Below are 18,996 nucleotides of genomic sequence, written 5' to 3'. Positions count from 1 at the left end.
GCAGGGAGCCAGTGCTGTGTACGAGTCCACTGTTCAGCCAGCAGTGGTGTGAAGTCATGTCCGAGGATTATGAAGGATAACTCGGCACTAAGTTGGGACTGTTCATCTCTCCTGTGTGTTTTTATATGTCAACAATTGCTGAAATACAGGCTCAATAAAAGAATATCAATCTTTATCACCAAACGCAGCCATTACTGAGTGTGTTGGAGATGTTATTGAGCTGCAGTGTGAAGGAGGGCCTGCCAATATTCTCTCTCCCACTGTCTCCTCCTTGCTCTTTCTTTCCATCCTTCTCCAATAAATTCTTGAATGTTGCCAAGTTACAGCTTGTCGAGGCCAAGCATGTTACTCAGCAGAGGCCTGTAAGTGGTGTTGTTTTTGGGGGTTTTTTTTACCACCACACAGCAAGAGCTGCAGTCTCAACGCGCGGCTGCTGCTCAGCATCTACCAGGATCTGACTTTAACTTGCAGCTGATCATGACGTATGCTTTTTCAGACGGCTCACATGTAGGATATTTCAATAGAAATGGCTCTGAAAGGGACTCACAGCTCTGATGGGGATAAATTAACTTTCAAATAAGAGCCAATCTGAAAGGGACCTGAGGCTAGTCTGACCTGTTCCAAAATGGACCTGAGGACAATTTGACCAATTCCCATCCGAGTTCAAGGACCAGAAATACTGTCAGCTCCTGATCTGAATACAGCCAGCAGCTGTGAATGAGAGAGAAATGATGAAGCTTTAAAAAGGGATTGCGAGACACACTGAGCACTATACACACCGCTGAATGATAATGTTAAATCAGTTGAAAGTCATTAAAACTCATTTTTAGGATGCTAGTAGCATGGCTCAAGAGATGGAAATGTCAGTCAGTCCATCAGTCTGGTCTAGACTAAAAGTGTTGGATGGGTTGACATGAAAGTTTGTACAGGCAGTCACAGTCCCCAGAGGACAAAAGCCCACAAACGTTGGTGGTCCTCTGGCTTTTCCTCTAGCGCCACCATGAGGTTGTTGAATGCAAATTAGCAAAGGTTACCATGCTACCAAACTAAGATTGTGATAATGGGAAATATTACAGTATACATGCTAAACATCAGCACTGCTAATGTTGGCATGTAAATCAAAGCACCCGTGTTCCTAAATACAAACTCACAGAGCTGCTAGCTTGGCTTTGGACTGTTAGTCTTGTTAAAATGACAACTACATTTTAGTGCTTAATTAACCCATCCCTTATGACTCTCAAACGCATTGAATTTGCTCCCACAACTGTGCTGACTACAGAGTTGAGCCGTGGGCACTTGCACATTTCAGCAAAGACGTGAGAAGAAAAAGACAAAAGAGAGAGACAATGAAAAGCAGCCATTAAATCTGCTCACTCCGCTATGAAAACACCCATCATTCCCACAATGTTTGGCTGTAACTACCAGTGTTTTCTCAACAATATAATATCTATGTCCACTAACCACTGTAAAGTGGCTTGTTGAAAGAATGTCAGGACTGGTGCCTGGTGGTGTCTTTTCCTCTGGCTGTCTAGCCATTAACAGCAATAGAAACCAGCTGTGTGAAGCGATCACTCTTGTCACTCAGATGCGAAGTCCTGCCATTTGCTTTAGCTTTTAAAAACACTCCTTTCAGTACATTCGAAGTTTGTCTTTAGTTTTGTCTGCTTTCGATTACAGTTATTATCACAAGCTGCTCCTCCTGGCTCTCGCTGCAATGGTGTCCATTATGTGCACATAGGTGTGTGTATGTGTGTGTGTGTATCTGTCTTCAGATCTTATCCTGGGGGCAATGTACCTTTCACCTCCAGATTGTAACCTTGTTGTTGTTGTTGTTGGAAGCATGTTTTGTAATTTATCATTAGCTGTGTGTGTGTGTGTGTGTGTGTGTGTGTGTGTGTGTGTGTAGAAGCATGTAGGCACTCAGTGATTTATCAGTGCATGACCACAGTCTGCCTTTCATGGACTATCCTGAGACCCCCACTACACCTCCTCCCGGCATCCTTAGCCGTGCTGCTGGACACGGATCCCTCGTCCCTCGCCAACGCCCGTGGAAGCCAACAAAAGCAGAGCAGAAGGAAATAGGTTTCACTTACAACAAGAGGCTCCTGCTGTAAATTAAGCCCAGCAACAAAACATCCATGTACAGCTTTAAGGAAATGCTCTTCATATAGAATGTGATTCTACAGCCTCAGGACGATTAATTTGAAAAGAAATGCAGTTTTAATTTTGGTCTCTACGTTCCGATTCAAGTTAATCTGTTTTTGTGTGACATAGTCTGTGTTATTTCCAAGGACAAAGCTAATGACTTCTAGTCAGTAGATCCATTCAGTAGACAGACAGGACATTAAGATTGCCATGACCTAGTCAGCAGGTATCGATCATGTTGTCTCTTTATGGTCTTCATTATGTATTGTGCAGTAGTGTTTTTGTTTCTTTGAAATATTGTCTTGTTTCTTCTTCTACTATCAGTCTTCCTTCATCCATCTAACATGTTCATTCTGTCTTTATTTCTCTCTCTTTCTCTTCCTTTTATTCTTTAACCTCTGTCCTCAAATCTCCCTTTAAAACCCTGTGGCTTGCGTGGTTTGCACCCCCCTCCAATCACATTCATATATGACTGCCTGACCTCTATTATACCCCGGCCCCCCTGTTACAGTGTAATAAAAAATACTGCAATAAATAATACAGAGATGACATTCATTGTCTGACGCTGTAATGTAAAGAATGTCCAAGTAATTTGGAATGGCCAGATTAGCATTAATCCTGCTGTCGCACACATTCATATGCTACACTGCTACACGCATACGTGTTAATCACATGATTGTCCGTATGTGTGAGTGTGTGCACGTTTGGCAGGTCAGTAATACCCTCCCATGTCAATGTACAAAGATGGAGAGGCGAAGTTCTATTAAGTCTCCGCTGGTGGGCCATAAATCAAAGTGATTTTGTGTGTGTGTGCTGGTCACTCCCAGTTGTAGATCCTGTTCATTTTGTCTTTGTACCCTTTTTTTTTAGTGCTGAAATGATTAATGACAACATTTTAAGGATAATTTAATCATTTTGAGTAATGTCTCAAATAAAAATGCTAAACATTTGCATCATCCCATGTCTCCAAATGAGGATTTGTAGCTTTTGTGTCTCATGATATTGTTAACTGTACCCGTTTAGATGTTTTGACTGGCAAAATAAGCAATTGAAAGAGTAGGAGTATGAGAATATGGGAGCTCTTAATGGACATTTTGCGACATTTCGTAGACAAAATAATAAATCAATCATTTGTCAAAAACAGTATTTAAGAGCTTTATTGATAATGGAAGTACTTACTGAGTCACCCAACTGAATTTTGTGCTACTTAACATGTTGCAGGTATGTTGTTGCTCTTGATCACTATCATCCTCTTTGTCTCTTGCTCAGGTTCATCAGTACTACAGCTCTCTGCCCGAGGACAAGGTGCCCTATGTGAACAGCCCAGGAGAGAAATACCGCATCAAACAGCTGCTCCATCAGCTCCCACCCCATGACAATGAGGTGAGAGTCCAAACTGACCCCCTCCCCCACCACATCCATCCTTCCATCCATCCATCCCTCCCTCTATATCTTCCTCCCTTCCTCCCCTCCGTCAGGGCAAGAGAGATAAAAGGAGTGAAGACAGAGACAGGAGAAATGGGGTCTGTCTTCTTAATGGACGGGAATGAGATAGTGAGGTGTAAGCTGCCTATTTAAGTTTTTTACCACATGAATCGCACAATTAATCTCGAGATATTAGTATGATTGGCAGAAACACGTGGTACCTTACCAACAAGACCGGCATCCTTTAGCACCTCTACAGTTGTCTCTACATCTTGTATCACGTCATCATTCAGTGTAACATGTTCATTTTAGCCTATTGATATCTGTCTTTATTATCAAGAGAGCAAAATGCCTAAATAAAATATTTATCGTTTTCCATGACATTCATAGAAATATGCCAAATATAAGAATTGTTTTTTCTGAGTCGACGTACAACAAACCGCTATTTTTCTATAGCTATTTTGCTAGGATGGGATGCTAGGGATGTAGAAAGATGCCGCCCCCATTCTTAATCTCCCCTGGTAGGCTTTGAGTGGTTGACTGTAACTGTAACCAGGCTACATCTAGGATAAGTTTTACTCATTGGTTTTGTTTTGCGGGATTGTTTCTTCTTTTACTTAATAATTCCTGCAGCACAGATGGAGCTCATCTCAGTTTCTTGGAATGGGAAATGATGGCCATAATAAGATGCAAATAGAAAAATGACTTCCTGCATGCTCATCCTCATCTGTGAAGTCAATTGGGAAAAGTCTTGGCTTAAATAACACATTTCCTTTCCTGACAGAAAACACAAAGAGAATGTAATTAAGTAAACAGGAAACAGGGTTGTGATAAACACTGCCTTTCATTATGGCAACAATTGCAAGGTTTGACTAGCTGGATTATGATGTATTGATATAAAATATCACAGACAACCACATTCAACTCTATATCTGCGTAACAGAACAAACTTTACGTGTGTGTGTGTGTGTGCGTATGTGTGTCTAGGTACGCTACTGTAACAGCCTGGATGATGAGGAGAAGCGAGAACTGAAGCTCTTCAGCAATCAACGGAAACGGGAGAACCTGGGCCGCGGCAACGTCCGGCCTTTCCCTGTGACGATGACGGGGGCAATCTGTGAACAGGTAGCTGTCAGAAATTCCGATAAACCTAATTTAGGGATCGTTTCCCCGGCAGTCAAGAGAGATGACGAGATCAAAGGTCATCTGAAAGCGGCCATTCATTTCACTTCGAAGTGTCCTTTCTGCGAGCGTAAAGAGTGAATTAAGTGTGACAAGATCAAAGGTGCGTCATGTGGCCAGTGGAATAAAAGCAATGACTCGTGTGACAGACATACTGAAGAGCCTGCTGGCATTTCAGATGTATGACAGGTGCTTTATGACAACATATAAAGGGCAGAGACTTTGTCAATCTCACCTCAAAGTGTTATTTTTAATGCAGCTCTTGAGGTGTGTGTTGTCTTATTTTTCCCTCTGCCATGTCAGGCTCAAACAATCACAGTATTTGTTTATCGTAAAACATAGCCTTGCATAAAAACACAGACAATTAAGCTACAGTTAAGTTAGCTCTCCTGAAATAATTTCATAGTCGTATCCAGTGTCCCATCAAATATTTAATGTATTATTTATTTTCTTTCTTGTAGCGACAACAGAGTGCAATGGGTTCTTTTAACAACAAACTAGTGCACTTCTGCATCCGCTTGCCATTTGTTACTGCATGTACAATAGGCTTACTCAAAATGGAGCTACTCTCTGTTGTATTGGTGCCCCAGGTGTATAGCTGCTTTACAGCTTGTGTTTCACATTCGCTCAGCAGACACGCACACACATACATGAGGGAGCAGAATGTTGGGAGAGTGCGTATTGATTGAATTCCCCACCCCCCCTTTGGCCTCCTTGCAGCAGCAGGCTTTGTGCCAGTTAGATAACCTGATTGCAACTCTCCCTCCGTCTCCCATCTTCCCACCCCTCTAAATCTACTTTGCCTATCTGACCTTTCCCCCCGTCTCCTTAGCACTGCCTCTGGTTTATCTTTCCGGCTTCTCCACCTTTTGCACCTCCACGCCGATCTTGCTCTCCTTTTTATCCTCCCATACATCACTCCATTTTTATCCTCCCATACATCACTCCATTTTTATTTCTCCCTTTTGCCCGACCAACGTCCTCCAGCAGCTATTCAACTTTGTCCCTTATCCTACCTGGCAGCGCATGTACACATACTCTCATACTCTCAGTTTAGTCCAGCTTTCATGCAAAATTGTGTCAGACAGAGATGCACCGAACTGGTACACTGGATCAGTATCAGCACTGATACTGACCTTGTTAAAGATCCCATTAAATTTGCACTTAAACTGTTTTAAGTGCAAATTTAATGGAATTAAATTAGAATTTTAGAAAACAGTGCATCTTCAGTGGTGATCACAGATTAATCAAAGATCCAGCTTCTCATTTGTGAGTGCTGCTTTTCTTTGACTTATATGGTAGTGAACTGAATGTATTTGGGTTTTGGACTGTTGGTTGATCGAAACAAGCAATTTAAAGACATGACCTTGAGTATTTTTCACTGTGTTCTGAACTTACTACACATTAAGGAATTGATGATGCCATGTATCAAGATGGCGCCCTTCATTCATTCTACTGACTGTTCCTCACAGGGCACCATGCATTATAGACTTTTCTTTTGTAATGATTGTATAAGGGAAAATGTCCTGGACCAGTGTCACATGTCCTTTGATTAATTGGTTTCTTAATCACTGTCATGATGAAATGGTGACAGCATGTAGTGATAAACTTTATAGAAATTCCACAAGCCTTTTAAAGAATGTTGTTGGTTTTTTTTGGTGGTTTGCCTTTATTGGAAATATGGAGAGGGTTATACCATGCATGGAAGGTCCACCACTTGGCTACTGGGTGCCCAGTTGTACAGATTTTAGGTTTAACTACAAAGACATAGCACAGGAATAGAGTTGGTACTCTGTATCGACCACTATCCTGAGTTTAGGTATAAGGAATTGGTATTTGGAAAGAGAGTGTGATCAAAATATGGCATAAAGTGACATGTACTGATAGAAGCAGCACGGCTGGCACTATTTTCTCAAAACTCTTCTTCTCCCTCTGCCTGTTTTTAGTGCGGAGGCCAGATAAATGGTGGCGACATTGCTGTATTTGCATCGCGGGCAGGTCACGGCGTGTGTTGGCATCCGGCCTGCTTCGTGTGCAGCATGTGCAATGAGCTCCTGGTGGACCTCATCTACTTCTACCAGGATGGGAAGATCTACTGCGGGCGGCACCACGCTGAGAGGCTGAAGCCCCGCTGCACCGCCTGTGATGAGGTAGACACCCATCACATGCACGCATACACATGCCTGCACACGGATGACAATGTGTTAACAGACACACATGTCTGTCACCTACTCGGACATACTGTGCCTGTAATGTGGGACAGTGTCAGTAGCGCAGGTTTTTACGCGCAACAATTTTGCACACGTGCGTGCCAACATACGAAACTGCAGTCATATGATGTTCACAGGCTTCCCAACAGTCACAGTTTAACACATGCGTGGGTTTTCAGTCTAATGGGGTTGGCTCTCAACATCCTGACCTCCCAACCATTAGCACTGACTCTCTGCAAATGGGGACAAGGACACTGTTTTAACAGCGGCGTAATTAAAAGTAAATGCACCATCTAGATTTCACCAACTCCTCACATGCATTACACAAGTCAGTTGGAAAGAGGATGATCTAAGGGTACTAAGCTGCAGAGGAGAAAGTGGTGCGTATGGAGAGAGAGAGGGAGGGCGAGCCAAGCCTTTGTCCTGTCATTCACCGCGCGGTAATAACCCAACTGAGGTTTACCTCGGAGGACTTGTGATAAACAATGCACTTTCTTGTCTCTTCTTTCTTAGATCATCCTTGCGGATGAGTGCACTGAGGCAGAAGGGCGTCACTGGCACATGAAGCACTTCTGCTGTTTTGAGTGTGAGACTGTGCTGGGGGGCCAGCGCTACATCATGAAGGAGGGACGGCCCTACTGCTGCTCTTGCTTTGAGTCCCTCTACGCTGAGTACTGCGACTCCTGCGGGGAACATATTGGTACGCTGCACCACCATCCGGCATCTGTAATTGTTCATGCATACTGCATTAATCACCAGCAGGTCATGCAAAGAATCCCTTGCAGGAAAAAAAATATAATGATGCTAAATACGTGGAGGAAAGTTAAGTTTTTTTCACAGAGGTTTAAAGAGTGACCTAAATTTTTCGTAGCAAGTAACACAGAGGGGGAAAGTAGAAATTTTGTGGCCTGGTTTACAGCAGTTTATCGCTAAATGATGTCATCCATGGTCACACATTTCAGGCAAGGGTAGATAGCCTCAGTTTGCAGAGCACAGAAATATGTACAGTAAAATTAGGTCTCTCTTTCACCCTTCAAACCTTAACATGGGGCAAAGGCAAGAGAAGATTCAGCCTCATGACCTGTTTTTATCACAGACACATGCATCAAGTGTCTGTTAAATACAAATATAAACATCTCACGATCTGTAGTGGTAGAGGAAGACCAGCTGAGAAAAGTTGGGTATTTTTCAGCAGGAAACCCTCACATTAGCACCTCTTGGCCCCATGCCACCTCCTGTTACAGACTTGCGTGTATGTGTGCGTATCCCCCGACAGGATGCCCAGGTGTGATTTTGGCACATACCTCTCAACAAATTTGCTCTGTAATTATTTGTCAGACAGGATACAGAAAAATATTTGGCTAAAAAGCACAACTGATTATAAATTGAAACCAGCAGAAAACATGCTCTAACCAGATGGCAGCCATTAGCAAATAGCTGGTTTTCTTTCCCCCTGCAACAACTGCAAGCATACTCAAAATGCAATGTGTTTATACAATGCTGGGCAAGCTCCATAATGAGTTGTCCCCCAAGCTCAGTTAAGTTACAGCCTCCAGCTCTATTTTCTCACTCGACAAGCAGCTTGTGTTATGCTACTATTTTCACATAAAACGGCATTTTTAATAAAGCTCTTTAATCAAAACATGGTGCTTTGTATTATAATTGTGCATTTTTCAGCACATTCTGTCATTTTAAATAAACCCAGTGGATTCATATTTTTATCTTTCCTGCAGGGATTGACCAAGGCCAGATGACATATGATGGGCAGCACTGGCACGCCACAGAGAGCTGCTTTTGCTGCGCCCGCTGTAAACGCTCTCTGCTGGGTCGGCCTTTCCTGCCCAAGCAGGGCCAAATCTTCTGCTCACGTTCCTGCAGTCTGGGGGAGGAGCCTAATGGCTCTGACTCCTCTGATTCTGCCTTTCAAAGCGCTCGCTCCACCAGAGAGTCCAGGCGCAGCTCCAAGATGGGGAAGAGTGGAGGAGGAGGGGGTGCAGTGCAGACTGATAGATTTTCAGGGGAGGTGGACCCACTGTCTTTACAAATGGATCTTCTGAGTCTCTCCAGCCAGACGCCCAGTTTGACTCGCGAGCCACCTACCTGGCAGGGCCAAGAGCAAGGAGGTGACGGTTATAATTATGAATCCCAATCAGACCTAACCGCCAACCCCACCCCCCTCCAGCTCCTCAGTCAGTGCAATGTCAGGACTGCCTATAACCCCACCTGCTCTGGACAGAATAATCAACAGCAGGACCACAGGATCAAGGACAATGTAGGTTTAAAGAGACCGCCTATTTCTGCCATGAAGGGCCACTCACTCAATGAGACGTGGTTCCATCAGCCAGCAGCTCCAGAGGAGTACTATCCACCCAAACTGAGGACCCAAAAGAGCTTCACCGAGGTGTCCCATTGTTCTCAGCACCACAACGGCTTCTCCTCTGACAAACGCTCTATCAGTTTGCATGGCTTTCAGAGGGACAGGGACCGAGATGCAGGGCCTCCAGCAGCAACCCAGGTGGCAAGAAGCAGGAACCCCATTAGTGCACTTAACTTCACTGAGCAACTGACCCCTGTAGAGCAGACCCCAAGAGGATCCATGGAGTCACTGGCCCTGTCCAATGCTACAGGTGGGTGTTGTAGTAGTTGTTGTAGACCTCTTCTTGGCCTTGTCTTGAATAAAAAGCAACACTGAATTTATCTCTATTTCCCCATAGGCAACTCAGCAGATGGAGGAGGAAAGCGTCAGGAGCACCTTTCTCGTTTCTCCATGCCGGACCTGAGCAAAGACTCTGGAATGAACGTCTCAGAGAAAAGTAACATGGACACCCTCAACTCCTCAGTGCAATTTCGTAGCTCTGAATCCATTCACAGCCTCACCGCCAGTCAACCCTACATGGAAATGGAGCCTCCCAGGTCCTCCCAGTTCCAGGTGCAGTACTGCAACCCCCCTGGCATGAGTGTGGGTATGGGTATTAAGCATTTACCTCCTGGCTTCACCTTCCAGGAGGAGGATAGGGTGAGTTTGGTGAGCAGCGCCAACGCTGCCCGCCTGCCACCCATTAGTGAGCGCAGGGTGGGTGGAGGAGGAGGAGGAGGTGGTGGAAGGGGAGCAAGTGTCCGGCTAGATGCTCCAGAGGAGACGCCACAGAGGCGGCGGCACCACCACCACCACCGCTCTCGGAGATCCCGTCGGTCTCGTTCAGAAAACGCTCTCCACCTGGTGGCAGAGCGGAGGACGAGACCTCAAGAAAGACCACAGCTGCGTGTCCGTGAGGATTACGACCGTTTCCCACCGCCAAGGAGTGCCAGGGACCACTTTGGAGTGGGAGGAGGAGGGGGAAGATACCAGCCTCAACTCTTCAGGCAGTGCCCCAGAACCACTTCAGACCTGACTCTTCAGAACCCAGAGGCCAGCCGACGCACTGGCTTGAACCAGTACTCCTGGGATGATTATGATGACGATGACTGGTGCTCCACCTGCTCGTCATCCTCTGAATCGGAGGATGAAGGTTACTTTCTGGGTGAGCCGATCCCCAGACCCATCCAGCTGCGCTACCTCAGCAACCAGGAGCTTGTCCATAAGTACAACAACACAGGGATGGGAGGGCCCAACCGCAGTGGGCAGTTACACACCCGCAAACGCAGAAAAAGCAAGAACTGCATTATTTCCTAACTTCTGGGGGTTTGGCACAGTAGATTTCTCTTTTTCCAGCTTGTGTACAATATCATCCTCCATCTGGAACGAAAAAAATAAATATAACAGTCCATTTATTCAGTATTGTTGAGTTTTGAATGTCATGTAATTGAAAGTCAGTGATGAATTACTGTCGGTAACCAGTGAAAAAGCAACAGTGTTTGCATGTTTGTTCATTTTAATGTTTCTGAATATCTCCTGAGTGTTAAGGCTAATGGTTACATGCGCAGTTCTATCAAGTCCAAACGTTTATCAAACGCAGATGTGCAATTTTTTTTTTAATCATAACTTCAGTTCCATGCAGCAAACAAGCTGTTTGGTACAGTTTAGCTTTTTCATCCAATGTGATTTAGATATAGCATAGACTGTACTATTGTATTCAGTTCATAGTGTGTACATAGATAAATGAATTAATAATTTCACTTAAATTAAGGAAGTCTGTGTAAATATGGTTGTAAATCAGGCCTCACATATTTTTATATTTTGTATGGATAGAATCATTATGTATTAAATATCTATAATGTAGAGATAGAATATGACAAAAACAACTTATGCATGTTTTATTTGACTGACCTGGTCCTGCATTTGGAATAAAGCAGTATTTCAGTGAGTGTTTTGATGACAGCTGGTGTTTCTCTCCAGAGAATGACAACATGTATGCACAAGTGTGCATAACAGTGACTTCTTGCCTACCAGTCACCTTCTCCATCTGTTTAATGCATAAATGAATGACAATGCGGTGTAGAGGTTGATTAGAGAGTCACCCTCCACTGGATTGAGCGTGCGCGCACACACACACACACACACACACACAGCTGCATTGTCCTGGAAACAGATGCCACTAAAGTTCTGGTTTATTGCATCAGCATATACAAGTTGGAAAATTTTAATTAATTTAGGTTAAGAAATCTGGTGATGCTTTGAAATGAAGCCTAATGACTTTGGTGATCCCAACTTTTCCTCTAACACGAATAGCAGGTCAACTCTTCTCTTATTGAAGTATGACATCCACTACATTGGCACAAACCTATGTAGCTAATTGGCACATGTTAGCATGCTAATACACTAAAATCAGAGGTCATTGTCTTGTCTACTTGTAAGAAACGAGTCAGATCCTAAATGACGTCTACTGTTTAAATACTTACATGTACAGTATAACAGGTTGTATCTGTAAGTGTTAAGCAGTGTCATACTGTAAATTGGATTGCCTCTGGGGTCCATGTGTTCCAGGGATTACTCCCACCAGCCCACATAATCCACACACACGTTTGGAACAAGGTGTGTGAACGCCAGTCCCTTGATTAGAGGCATAGAAGGACTAATGCCGTTGACATTATTGGCACATTAGTGTGTTTACTTCACCTAACCTCAGCTTCCAAGGCGTGTGCTCCAGTTTTCATGTTTACTGTGGGACACTTGGATAACTCCCAGACGGGGAGGTGAAAGACTTCACATTTAGTCATCCATGATAGGACAAAACCAGCTGTATAAACATGTGAGATACATTATGTCAGACTGCTGATGGCTTGCTCTGTAAATGTGGACTTTCCCCGGCCTGCTTTTAGCAAGTCTTTAAACTACGGCTGCAGACTGTTAGTCACATGAGCTGCAACCATTGTCTTTGTAGAGAGACATACAATAAAACACACAAATGTCTGTTTTCAGTAATGTGGATATTATTGTCCTTGACACATGGGCTTCCCTTACATCATCATTAACTTAGCCCATATCAGTTTGCTTCTTTATTAGTCACTTGCCAGGCCTTTACCCAAGCGTGGGGTGTCTCCATGTGTTTAATTAAAAGGGAATGGAGGACGTACAGTGAGGGGCTGCCACAGATTGCAGCCATATGCTTCCCTCCCTGTGCCATATTCAAGGTAGCGAGTGGTGGAGAGATAATCCTCGAGTTGCGTTGATGCTTCCACTTGTGACAGTCAAGCTGTGACTGCCATAGCTTCTAGATTAATTCACGGCGCAGACTTTAAAGTCTGGTGACACTGTTGAAATTATTGTTGAAATTATTGAAGATGAGGTTTTTATTGTTTTGTGATCATATCCATCCATGATACAAAGCTCCGTTTTTTTCCAATTCCAAAATCCAATGGAACATTTTTCTTTCCAACATCCACCATTTGATAAGTGTGACACCCAGTCTCACTCAATGAAATTGTACACACTGTCTCTGTTTGTTTCCCTAGCATGTGGCTTTTGGCAGAGACGCATTTATAAATACTTGCACATCTTATTTTAGGACTAGGTGTATTTTATATTTATCAAGTATAATAATCATGTTCATAATAGTAATCTGGGTTTGTGTTTGTATGTAATGTTTTGAAATGAGCTAAAAAAAAATGTATTCTTCTTTTCCACTTTGCCAGCCAAAAGGTATGTTTCCAGCGTTCTTCATTTATACTGGCATAATAAAAACGTAGGTAGGCTAAAAAAAAATATAGTGTCTTTTTATAAAACATAAGGGTGCTGTCTAAAATCCAAACATGTGGATTTGAATCACAGGCGTTAATTAACACCTAAAATAAATACTGAGATTTCTAATGGAGTTAAACAGCAGAATCACTGCCTAATTTGAAGAATTAATGCAGCGTCCTGAACAGAATAAAACAACTGTTGCATGGAAACACAGCTCAGTGTTATTCACTGCAGGTTAATTTGAGGTAAGTTCTTGAATTTTTATTTAAAGAAGCTGCGTGTGCAGAGTGAGGTAAATTATTTTTGATTTGGTTTTGTCTGTTTTTTAACTCCGATGATAATCATCCATTGAATCACATTTACTGCACTCTGGTTTATTATGGCCTGCCAGAGTGAACAGTGTCTAGAGAACAGGCAATCCTTTCATTAACTCTGAGGTATGTGTCTGCACTGCATAAACAACATGCAAATCAGGTGACAAAGTGAAAACACAAAGTAGTGTGTGCTGACCAAAACATCATGATCTATCTATCTATTTACCAGTCTCCCTCTTTAATCTACATAATAGATTGGGTAAGATTGATGTCTGTTTAAGAAGAATGTGTAATAGCCATTTTCACCCAAGTTCACTTAAGACATTGTAACAATAATAATATTTTGGGAGGTTGTGTGGCCAAAATAACATCCACTGTGTATTTAGAGCTAATAGTTAAATAGCTAAATAGTTAAAAATGATTAATATTAGTTAGGAAATTGATTATAAGGCCTGCATTCATTCATAAACTTACTAAGTGGGCTAAATGTGTGTAGTACTTGTGTAATGAAATCCACTTCAGTTGGAAAATGTACCAGTTTAATTAACAGCCACACATATGTTAGTGCACACATGTGTGTGAGTTAAGGCCCAGATGCACAGCTGTCATGAGTTGAAGCCGTTTGAGTTGTTTTGGGAGACTCTAAAAGCCATAATTACCGGTCCTTAAGAGCAGAACGGCTGCAAATTACAGCTGCGCTCTGAGCGAAACTAAAATAGCCTGATTCAATTATTTACAAATGAAGGATGCCAATGGTGTGTTATCACACACACAGCAAGCTTGCTCTCATGGGCACACAAGTACACACAAAATCCCTCACCACACACACACACACTCGCTGGGCTGGTGAATAGGAGACGCGTGACAGGACTGAGTGAAGCCTTAACAGCAGTCTCCCCTCTTTCAGCCTCATCATGTGTGTTCAATCACCAAGGCAAGAAACAAAACAATGTCAACAGATGCACAAACACATCTATCACAGTATTCTACAATCCGATATTTAGATACATGTTTTCAAATCCATTATCAGTGTCTTTTCTCCTCATATTCTGACTCTGTCTCGGGATGTGTCTGGGATATTTGCTCTGCATGCTCACTGACAGAATCCCCTCTGCTTAATAATTTAGCCCCACTGTCCTGTCTGAGAGGCTCACTCCTCTCCTGTGGTGGATGTGTTAACATTGTGTGACAGTAACGCTCGCTGTCCATCTGCTACTTCTCTTCTCGATCATCCCTGCTGTCCTAACTTCCTGTGTTCTTACTGCAAACTTGCATACCAGCCCTAAAATGTAATTATCTCCAACAAGTTCCCCACTGTTTACATTCAAGCAGCTCCCAATTGTCTGCAACAAAAAAAGGACAGTGAATGATAGTTAAGTAGTCAAGCACAGTATTAGACTTGTGGACCTTGACTAAATCCGCTAATCTCAAAATGCATTCTCCCCCACTTAAGCATGACCTTTGCCCTTCCACTGGCCTCAACGGTGACCGCTCAACACTTGGCATCTGACTCAGCTTCACTACTCAGACTAATCCGTGTTTCAATAGACTTGACTTCAAGTTTTTGCAGTTTTTTAGAAGCACTTAAATAGTGTAAATAATCATGACACACGCTGCGCCATTACTTAGAGCACATAACAAGTCTCTATGGGGGCCCTCATTAGGCCTGGTTGTTGTCTTTCAGCCACAGTGAGATATTAATAATATTAATTCATTTCCAGTGCTTCCTCAGTCTGACACGTGGCACAGCGAAATGCTGCCAGGTTTGGGTTAATCCGCAGCTCCAACGGCCCGAGGGGCACTTCGCCATAGTGGAGAATGGCATGCACAATGTGCAAAAGTGTTGCGCTGCCAGGGGACTCAGTCTGGTTCATGATATCAGCCCCCTCCACCCCTCCTCTTTGTGACTCATTAACAAGCTCAGGTCCCAGGTGGGGTCCCATCTGTGTGCCACCTGTACAAAATCACCGCTGATGGCACCAGATGATGCAGGACACCAATCACATTTGTTTACCTCATGCGCATCGCTTAAGTGACTGACCTATTTCCTGCCTTCTCTTCTCGTTCTCTGTCTCTGTTTTACAGAGATGATGGATGGATCGATTAGTCCTCCAGCTGTAAATGAGGCAGAGAAGGTCCGTGATGTTGACATTTACAGCAACGCATTTTTCCAAGACCTACAATCTAGCATTGCACTGTGATTTATAGAAAGGCAACAGGGCGTTTTTGTCTTATACCTTTTGCAATAGATTATGTGATTAAGTGTTTGAGGAAAGTTGATATGGATGAAATTTATGAAAACGTTGGTTTGAGCAGGTTTAATGGTTATTCAGAAAAAAGTTTATTCAATCCTTTAGGCTGATTATACCTTCTGCAGTGGCTCTATTTTACAAAACAATGTGCAAAAGTTACAAACTGTTTATTATGTATTATTAACACCCATTTTGATTCATTTTGTGGCTCACATTTTCTCAGCGACAGCCATCAAAGGTATTTGCATCTTGTGATGGCCTCACTTGTAGATGTCACTGCAGATGTTATTGGCTGAGCATGCCTTTTCCAAGCATAATTCACCAACCACCAAAACAATACCAAAGAGATTCACAGGAAACCAAAGACAAATCCGATCACAAGTTAACTATCACTGTGTCGGACAACATTGTTGACTGTCTTCTTTTTTATTAAAACAATGACACAAGATGAATCCTCTCTCTCTTTCTCTGGCTGCACTATTAACAGATAAACATTTGTTCTGTTGCATTTCTGACAGAGTAGCTGCTAAAGGTGTGTTTGCCGCCATCAGCATGACATTTTAAACATATTTCTGGAACCTCTATAATGTATCATACCTGTATATGATACAGACACACTCATACCTTAAGAATTATAACTTAGCCACCTCCTGTAATATTTAAGTAATGAGTCTTATCCCCATGCCAGCAACCATATTGCCAGACTAGTTGTCACTTTTTACAGATTGTGGGTGGGTATTTGTCACAGTGCAGCTATTTGAAGAACAAGAAGGGGAGACCACAAATGAGTTGTGGCTAATACGGTTTATTTTAATTGAAAGAGAAAAGAGAGTACCTAAATTAAATGTACCTTATCAATAGAGTATTGTGAACATCAACCAAATGGAACCAAACCCAAACAAACAGTGGAAGCCAGTGTGGAGAGAAAGACACGCTCCTTTCTGACATGAAATCTGAATCATTGCTGGCTTCACCTAAACACTGGCTGTAACAGGCATTCAGACCCGGTCAGTCGTATTCTACCTGATGACCTGACTCTGCCCTCCGGACTCTGCAAGTAGGGCTGACAATGGATGGGAAGCCTGTCCACAGAGGCTCGCCACAAGATATCTCCCTTTTTAAATGATGGCTGGTGGCTGACCTCTGCATGGTTGCGCTCATCTCAAATTTTGTCAAGTGATTAGCGGTAACAAAACGGCCATTTAGGCTGAATGTCAGGCGACCTCGTGTGTAAACTGTGTATTGTTTATTGTTAATGGTTTTTTATAGGGATCCCCACACAGTAAAATTGCCATGATTCCACTGAAGCCACACAGTGAAATCAAGCACAGCTCTATGAAATGCTATTTACATATTCCTTTAAGGAAGGTTTCATTGGCACAGACAAAAATTTTAATCGTCCTCTATGGCCTCTGACTAGTATCAGTGTGACCTGCTAATTCCCCTGACATCTTCTGCTCATCCTCTCCCAGTTAGACAAAGTAGATAATCTTCAGACACAATGGACAACTTAATCAGGTGAGATGTTGTGCATCCTGTGCACTAGCTGACATTGTGTCGTTTAATAATTATATTGTGTAGGCCTATTCACTGGAGAAATCAGCCCAGTTATTGCATGTCCAAAAATCATCTAAGTAAACCGATGTACAACTAATGAAACAGTGACTCATTTAATCTGTAACACATCCAAGTGTGTTCACTCGTCTCTGATTTGCAGCACTGCTAGTGAGCTCAGTGTTGCCAGGCGGAGAGACAGAAGAATAATGGCCTTCATTTCACCTTTTCTTTGCTATGCATGGGTTCACCGCTGGAGGAGGATTTTACTTTCTGCTGGAGTCTTAGTGAAAACTTTAAAAGGCCTAAAATGGCCATTAGGCACTGTGAAAATGCTGCTTTTAAAGTGTGATGCAGAGCAGAGTCTTTGGACGTTGGTGCCTTGTGTGTTTTTATTAAGTACCAAATTTCAAATAATATAAAGAGAAATGTTTAGAGCGGGTATTGAGTGCCTTTTGTAAATTTCTAAAGAACATTTTCTCAGGTAGAGGTGCTTAAGTAGAAAAAAACACTGGTGAATAAACCATATAGTATTACATAAAACATTTATTCAAAGTTAATGAATTGCCTCTTGAACTCTGCTGAATCGTGTGGCTAAAGCACAATTTCCCCATATAATTGATTGACTCAGATGAAATGCATTTCACAATCTCTCGATATGTTCTGACACAATGCTGATCGCAAGACAGCAAAGTTATTATTCTGTAACCAAAGTGGGTTACAATATAGAAGTTAAAACATGCCAAATATAAAAACATAAATGATAGGACTCACAGTAAATACAACATTTACTTGAACTTAAATATCAGTGTATTTTCCACATTTATATAAAAAAGAAATGAGCTATAACCACATGTGAACCCTAACATTTTAGAATTAATTTGCAGTGGTTGCTAAGAGCTACAGTTGGTAGTACATCTCAGCAGAGGATTAACATCGCCATCTCTTGATGTAACAGAGCCATTACAGCTGGACACTAAAGCCACTGAAACCCAGACAGACAGTTATTAGCCAGTTATTCAGCATGTTAACTATTTTTTTATTTTTTTCATTTTGGTACCAACAAAGTGGATACAGGGGCTAGCCAGGTCTGCAAGAGTAAACCGTTCATGATGGTTTCTCCAATTAATCCTCCAGTTAATCCTCCTCCAGTGATAATAAGGCACAGCAGGACATCGGTACAGGATGATCAGCCTAGCCAAGACACTGCCAATCACAGCTTGCATCCCCAATGTACTGGACTGTGGACAGAGTGTGCTTAGCAGCTAATGAAGACCCTGTGGCTGCTAGCAGCTGCTGGCTTGTGATAAGGAGGGGGAAACCTTCAAAGACTTAAATATAAATCATTATAGCCAGTGAGCTACTCAAAGACTGGGGGTGAGGTGGACTCACAGGCCAGGACTTACTGTGGTTTGCAGAAATCACACAAATGAGGACGGCACAAGGATAGTGGAGAAAATGTAGAAAATGCTGACACAGTGTGGTGCATTAGCATAACACATGCTGTATTAGCAAGCAAGACATGGAACACCCGATGTCTTAAAATAAACAAAGGACAAAATACTTCAAATCAAACTGGTCTATTTAACAGTTAGGAAGTACTACAATATATAGAGAGACTGTCTAAAGCACAACTATAACTCTTACAGAAAGCAAGTAACACATTCTTCCTCTGACAAAAGTTAAATTCATGACCAACAAAAAGTAGCATTGCTCAACTTAACTCACTCAGGGGCTTTTCTGCTACAGCCGTAATTGGTCTGGTATGACCACCAGCTTATGGTGGCTAATGT

At 42.6% G+C, this 18,996-nt stretch overlaps 1 protein-coding gene across 3 annotated transcripts in view; it reads left to right on the top strand.

Annotated features, from left to right (window-relative positions):
* The window catches only part of prickle2b (prickle homolog 2b), an 88,445-nt gene extending 77,178 nt beyond the window's left edge, over positions 1–11,267 (top strand). For all 3 annotated transcript variants that reach the window (XM_038695627.1, XM_038695629.1, XM_038695628.1), the window contains 6 exons: positions 3,415–3,528; positions 4,558–4,695; positions 6,699–6,902; positions 7,476–7,662; positions 8,696–9,589; positions 9,677–11,267. In XM_038695627.1, coding sequence (XP_038551555.1) covers positions 3,415–3,528; positions 4,558–4,695; positions 6,699–6,902; positions 7,476–7,662; positions 8,696–9,589; positions 9,677–10,635 — 2,496 coding nt within the window. In that variant the 3' untranslated portion in view covers positions 10,636–11,267. The remainder of the gene's footprint in view (positions 1–3,414; positions 3,529–4,557; positions 4,696–6,698; positions 6,903–7,475; positions 7,663–8,695; positions 9,590–9,676) is intronic.
* Positions 11,268–18,996: the final 7,729 nt, after the last annotated feature.

This window comes from Micropterus salmoides, unplaced genomic scaffold, assembly GCF_014851395.1.
Source record: "Micropterus salmoides isolate LMB-PRFRI ecotype aquatic unplaced genomic scaffold, ASM1485139v1 Ms_hic_scaffold_4, whole genome shotgun sequence".
Taxonomy (NCBI): domain Eukaryota; kingdom Metazoa; phylum Chordata; class Actinopteri; order Centrarchiformes; family Centrarchidae; genus Micropterus; species Micropterus salmoides.
This window is presented reverse-complemented; position numbering and strand designations above follow the sequence as displayed.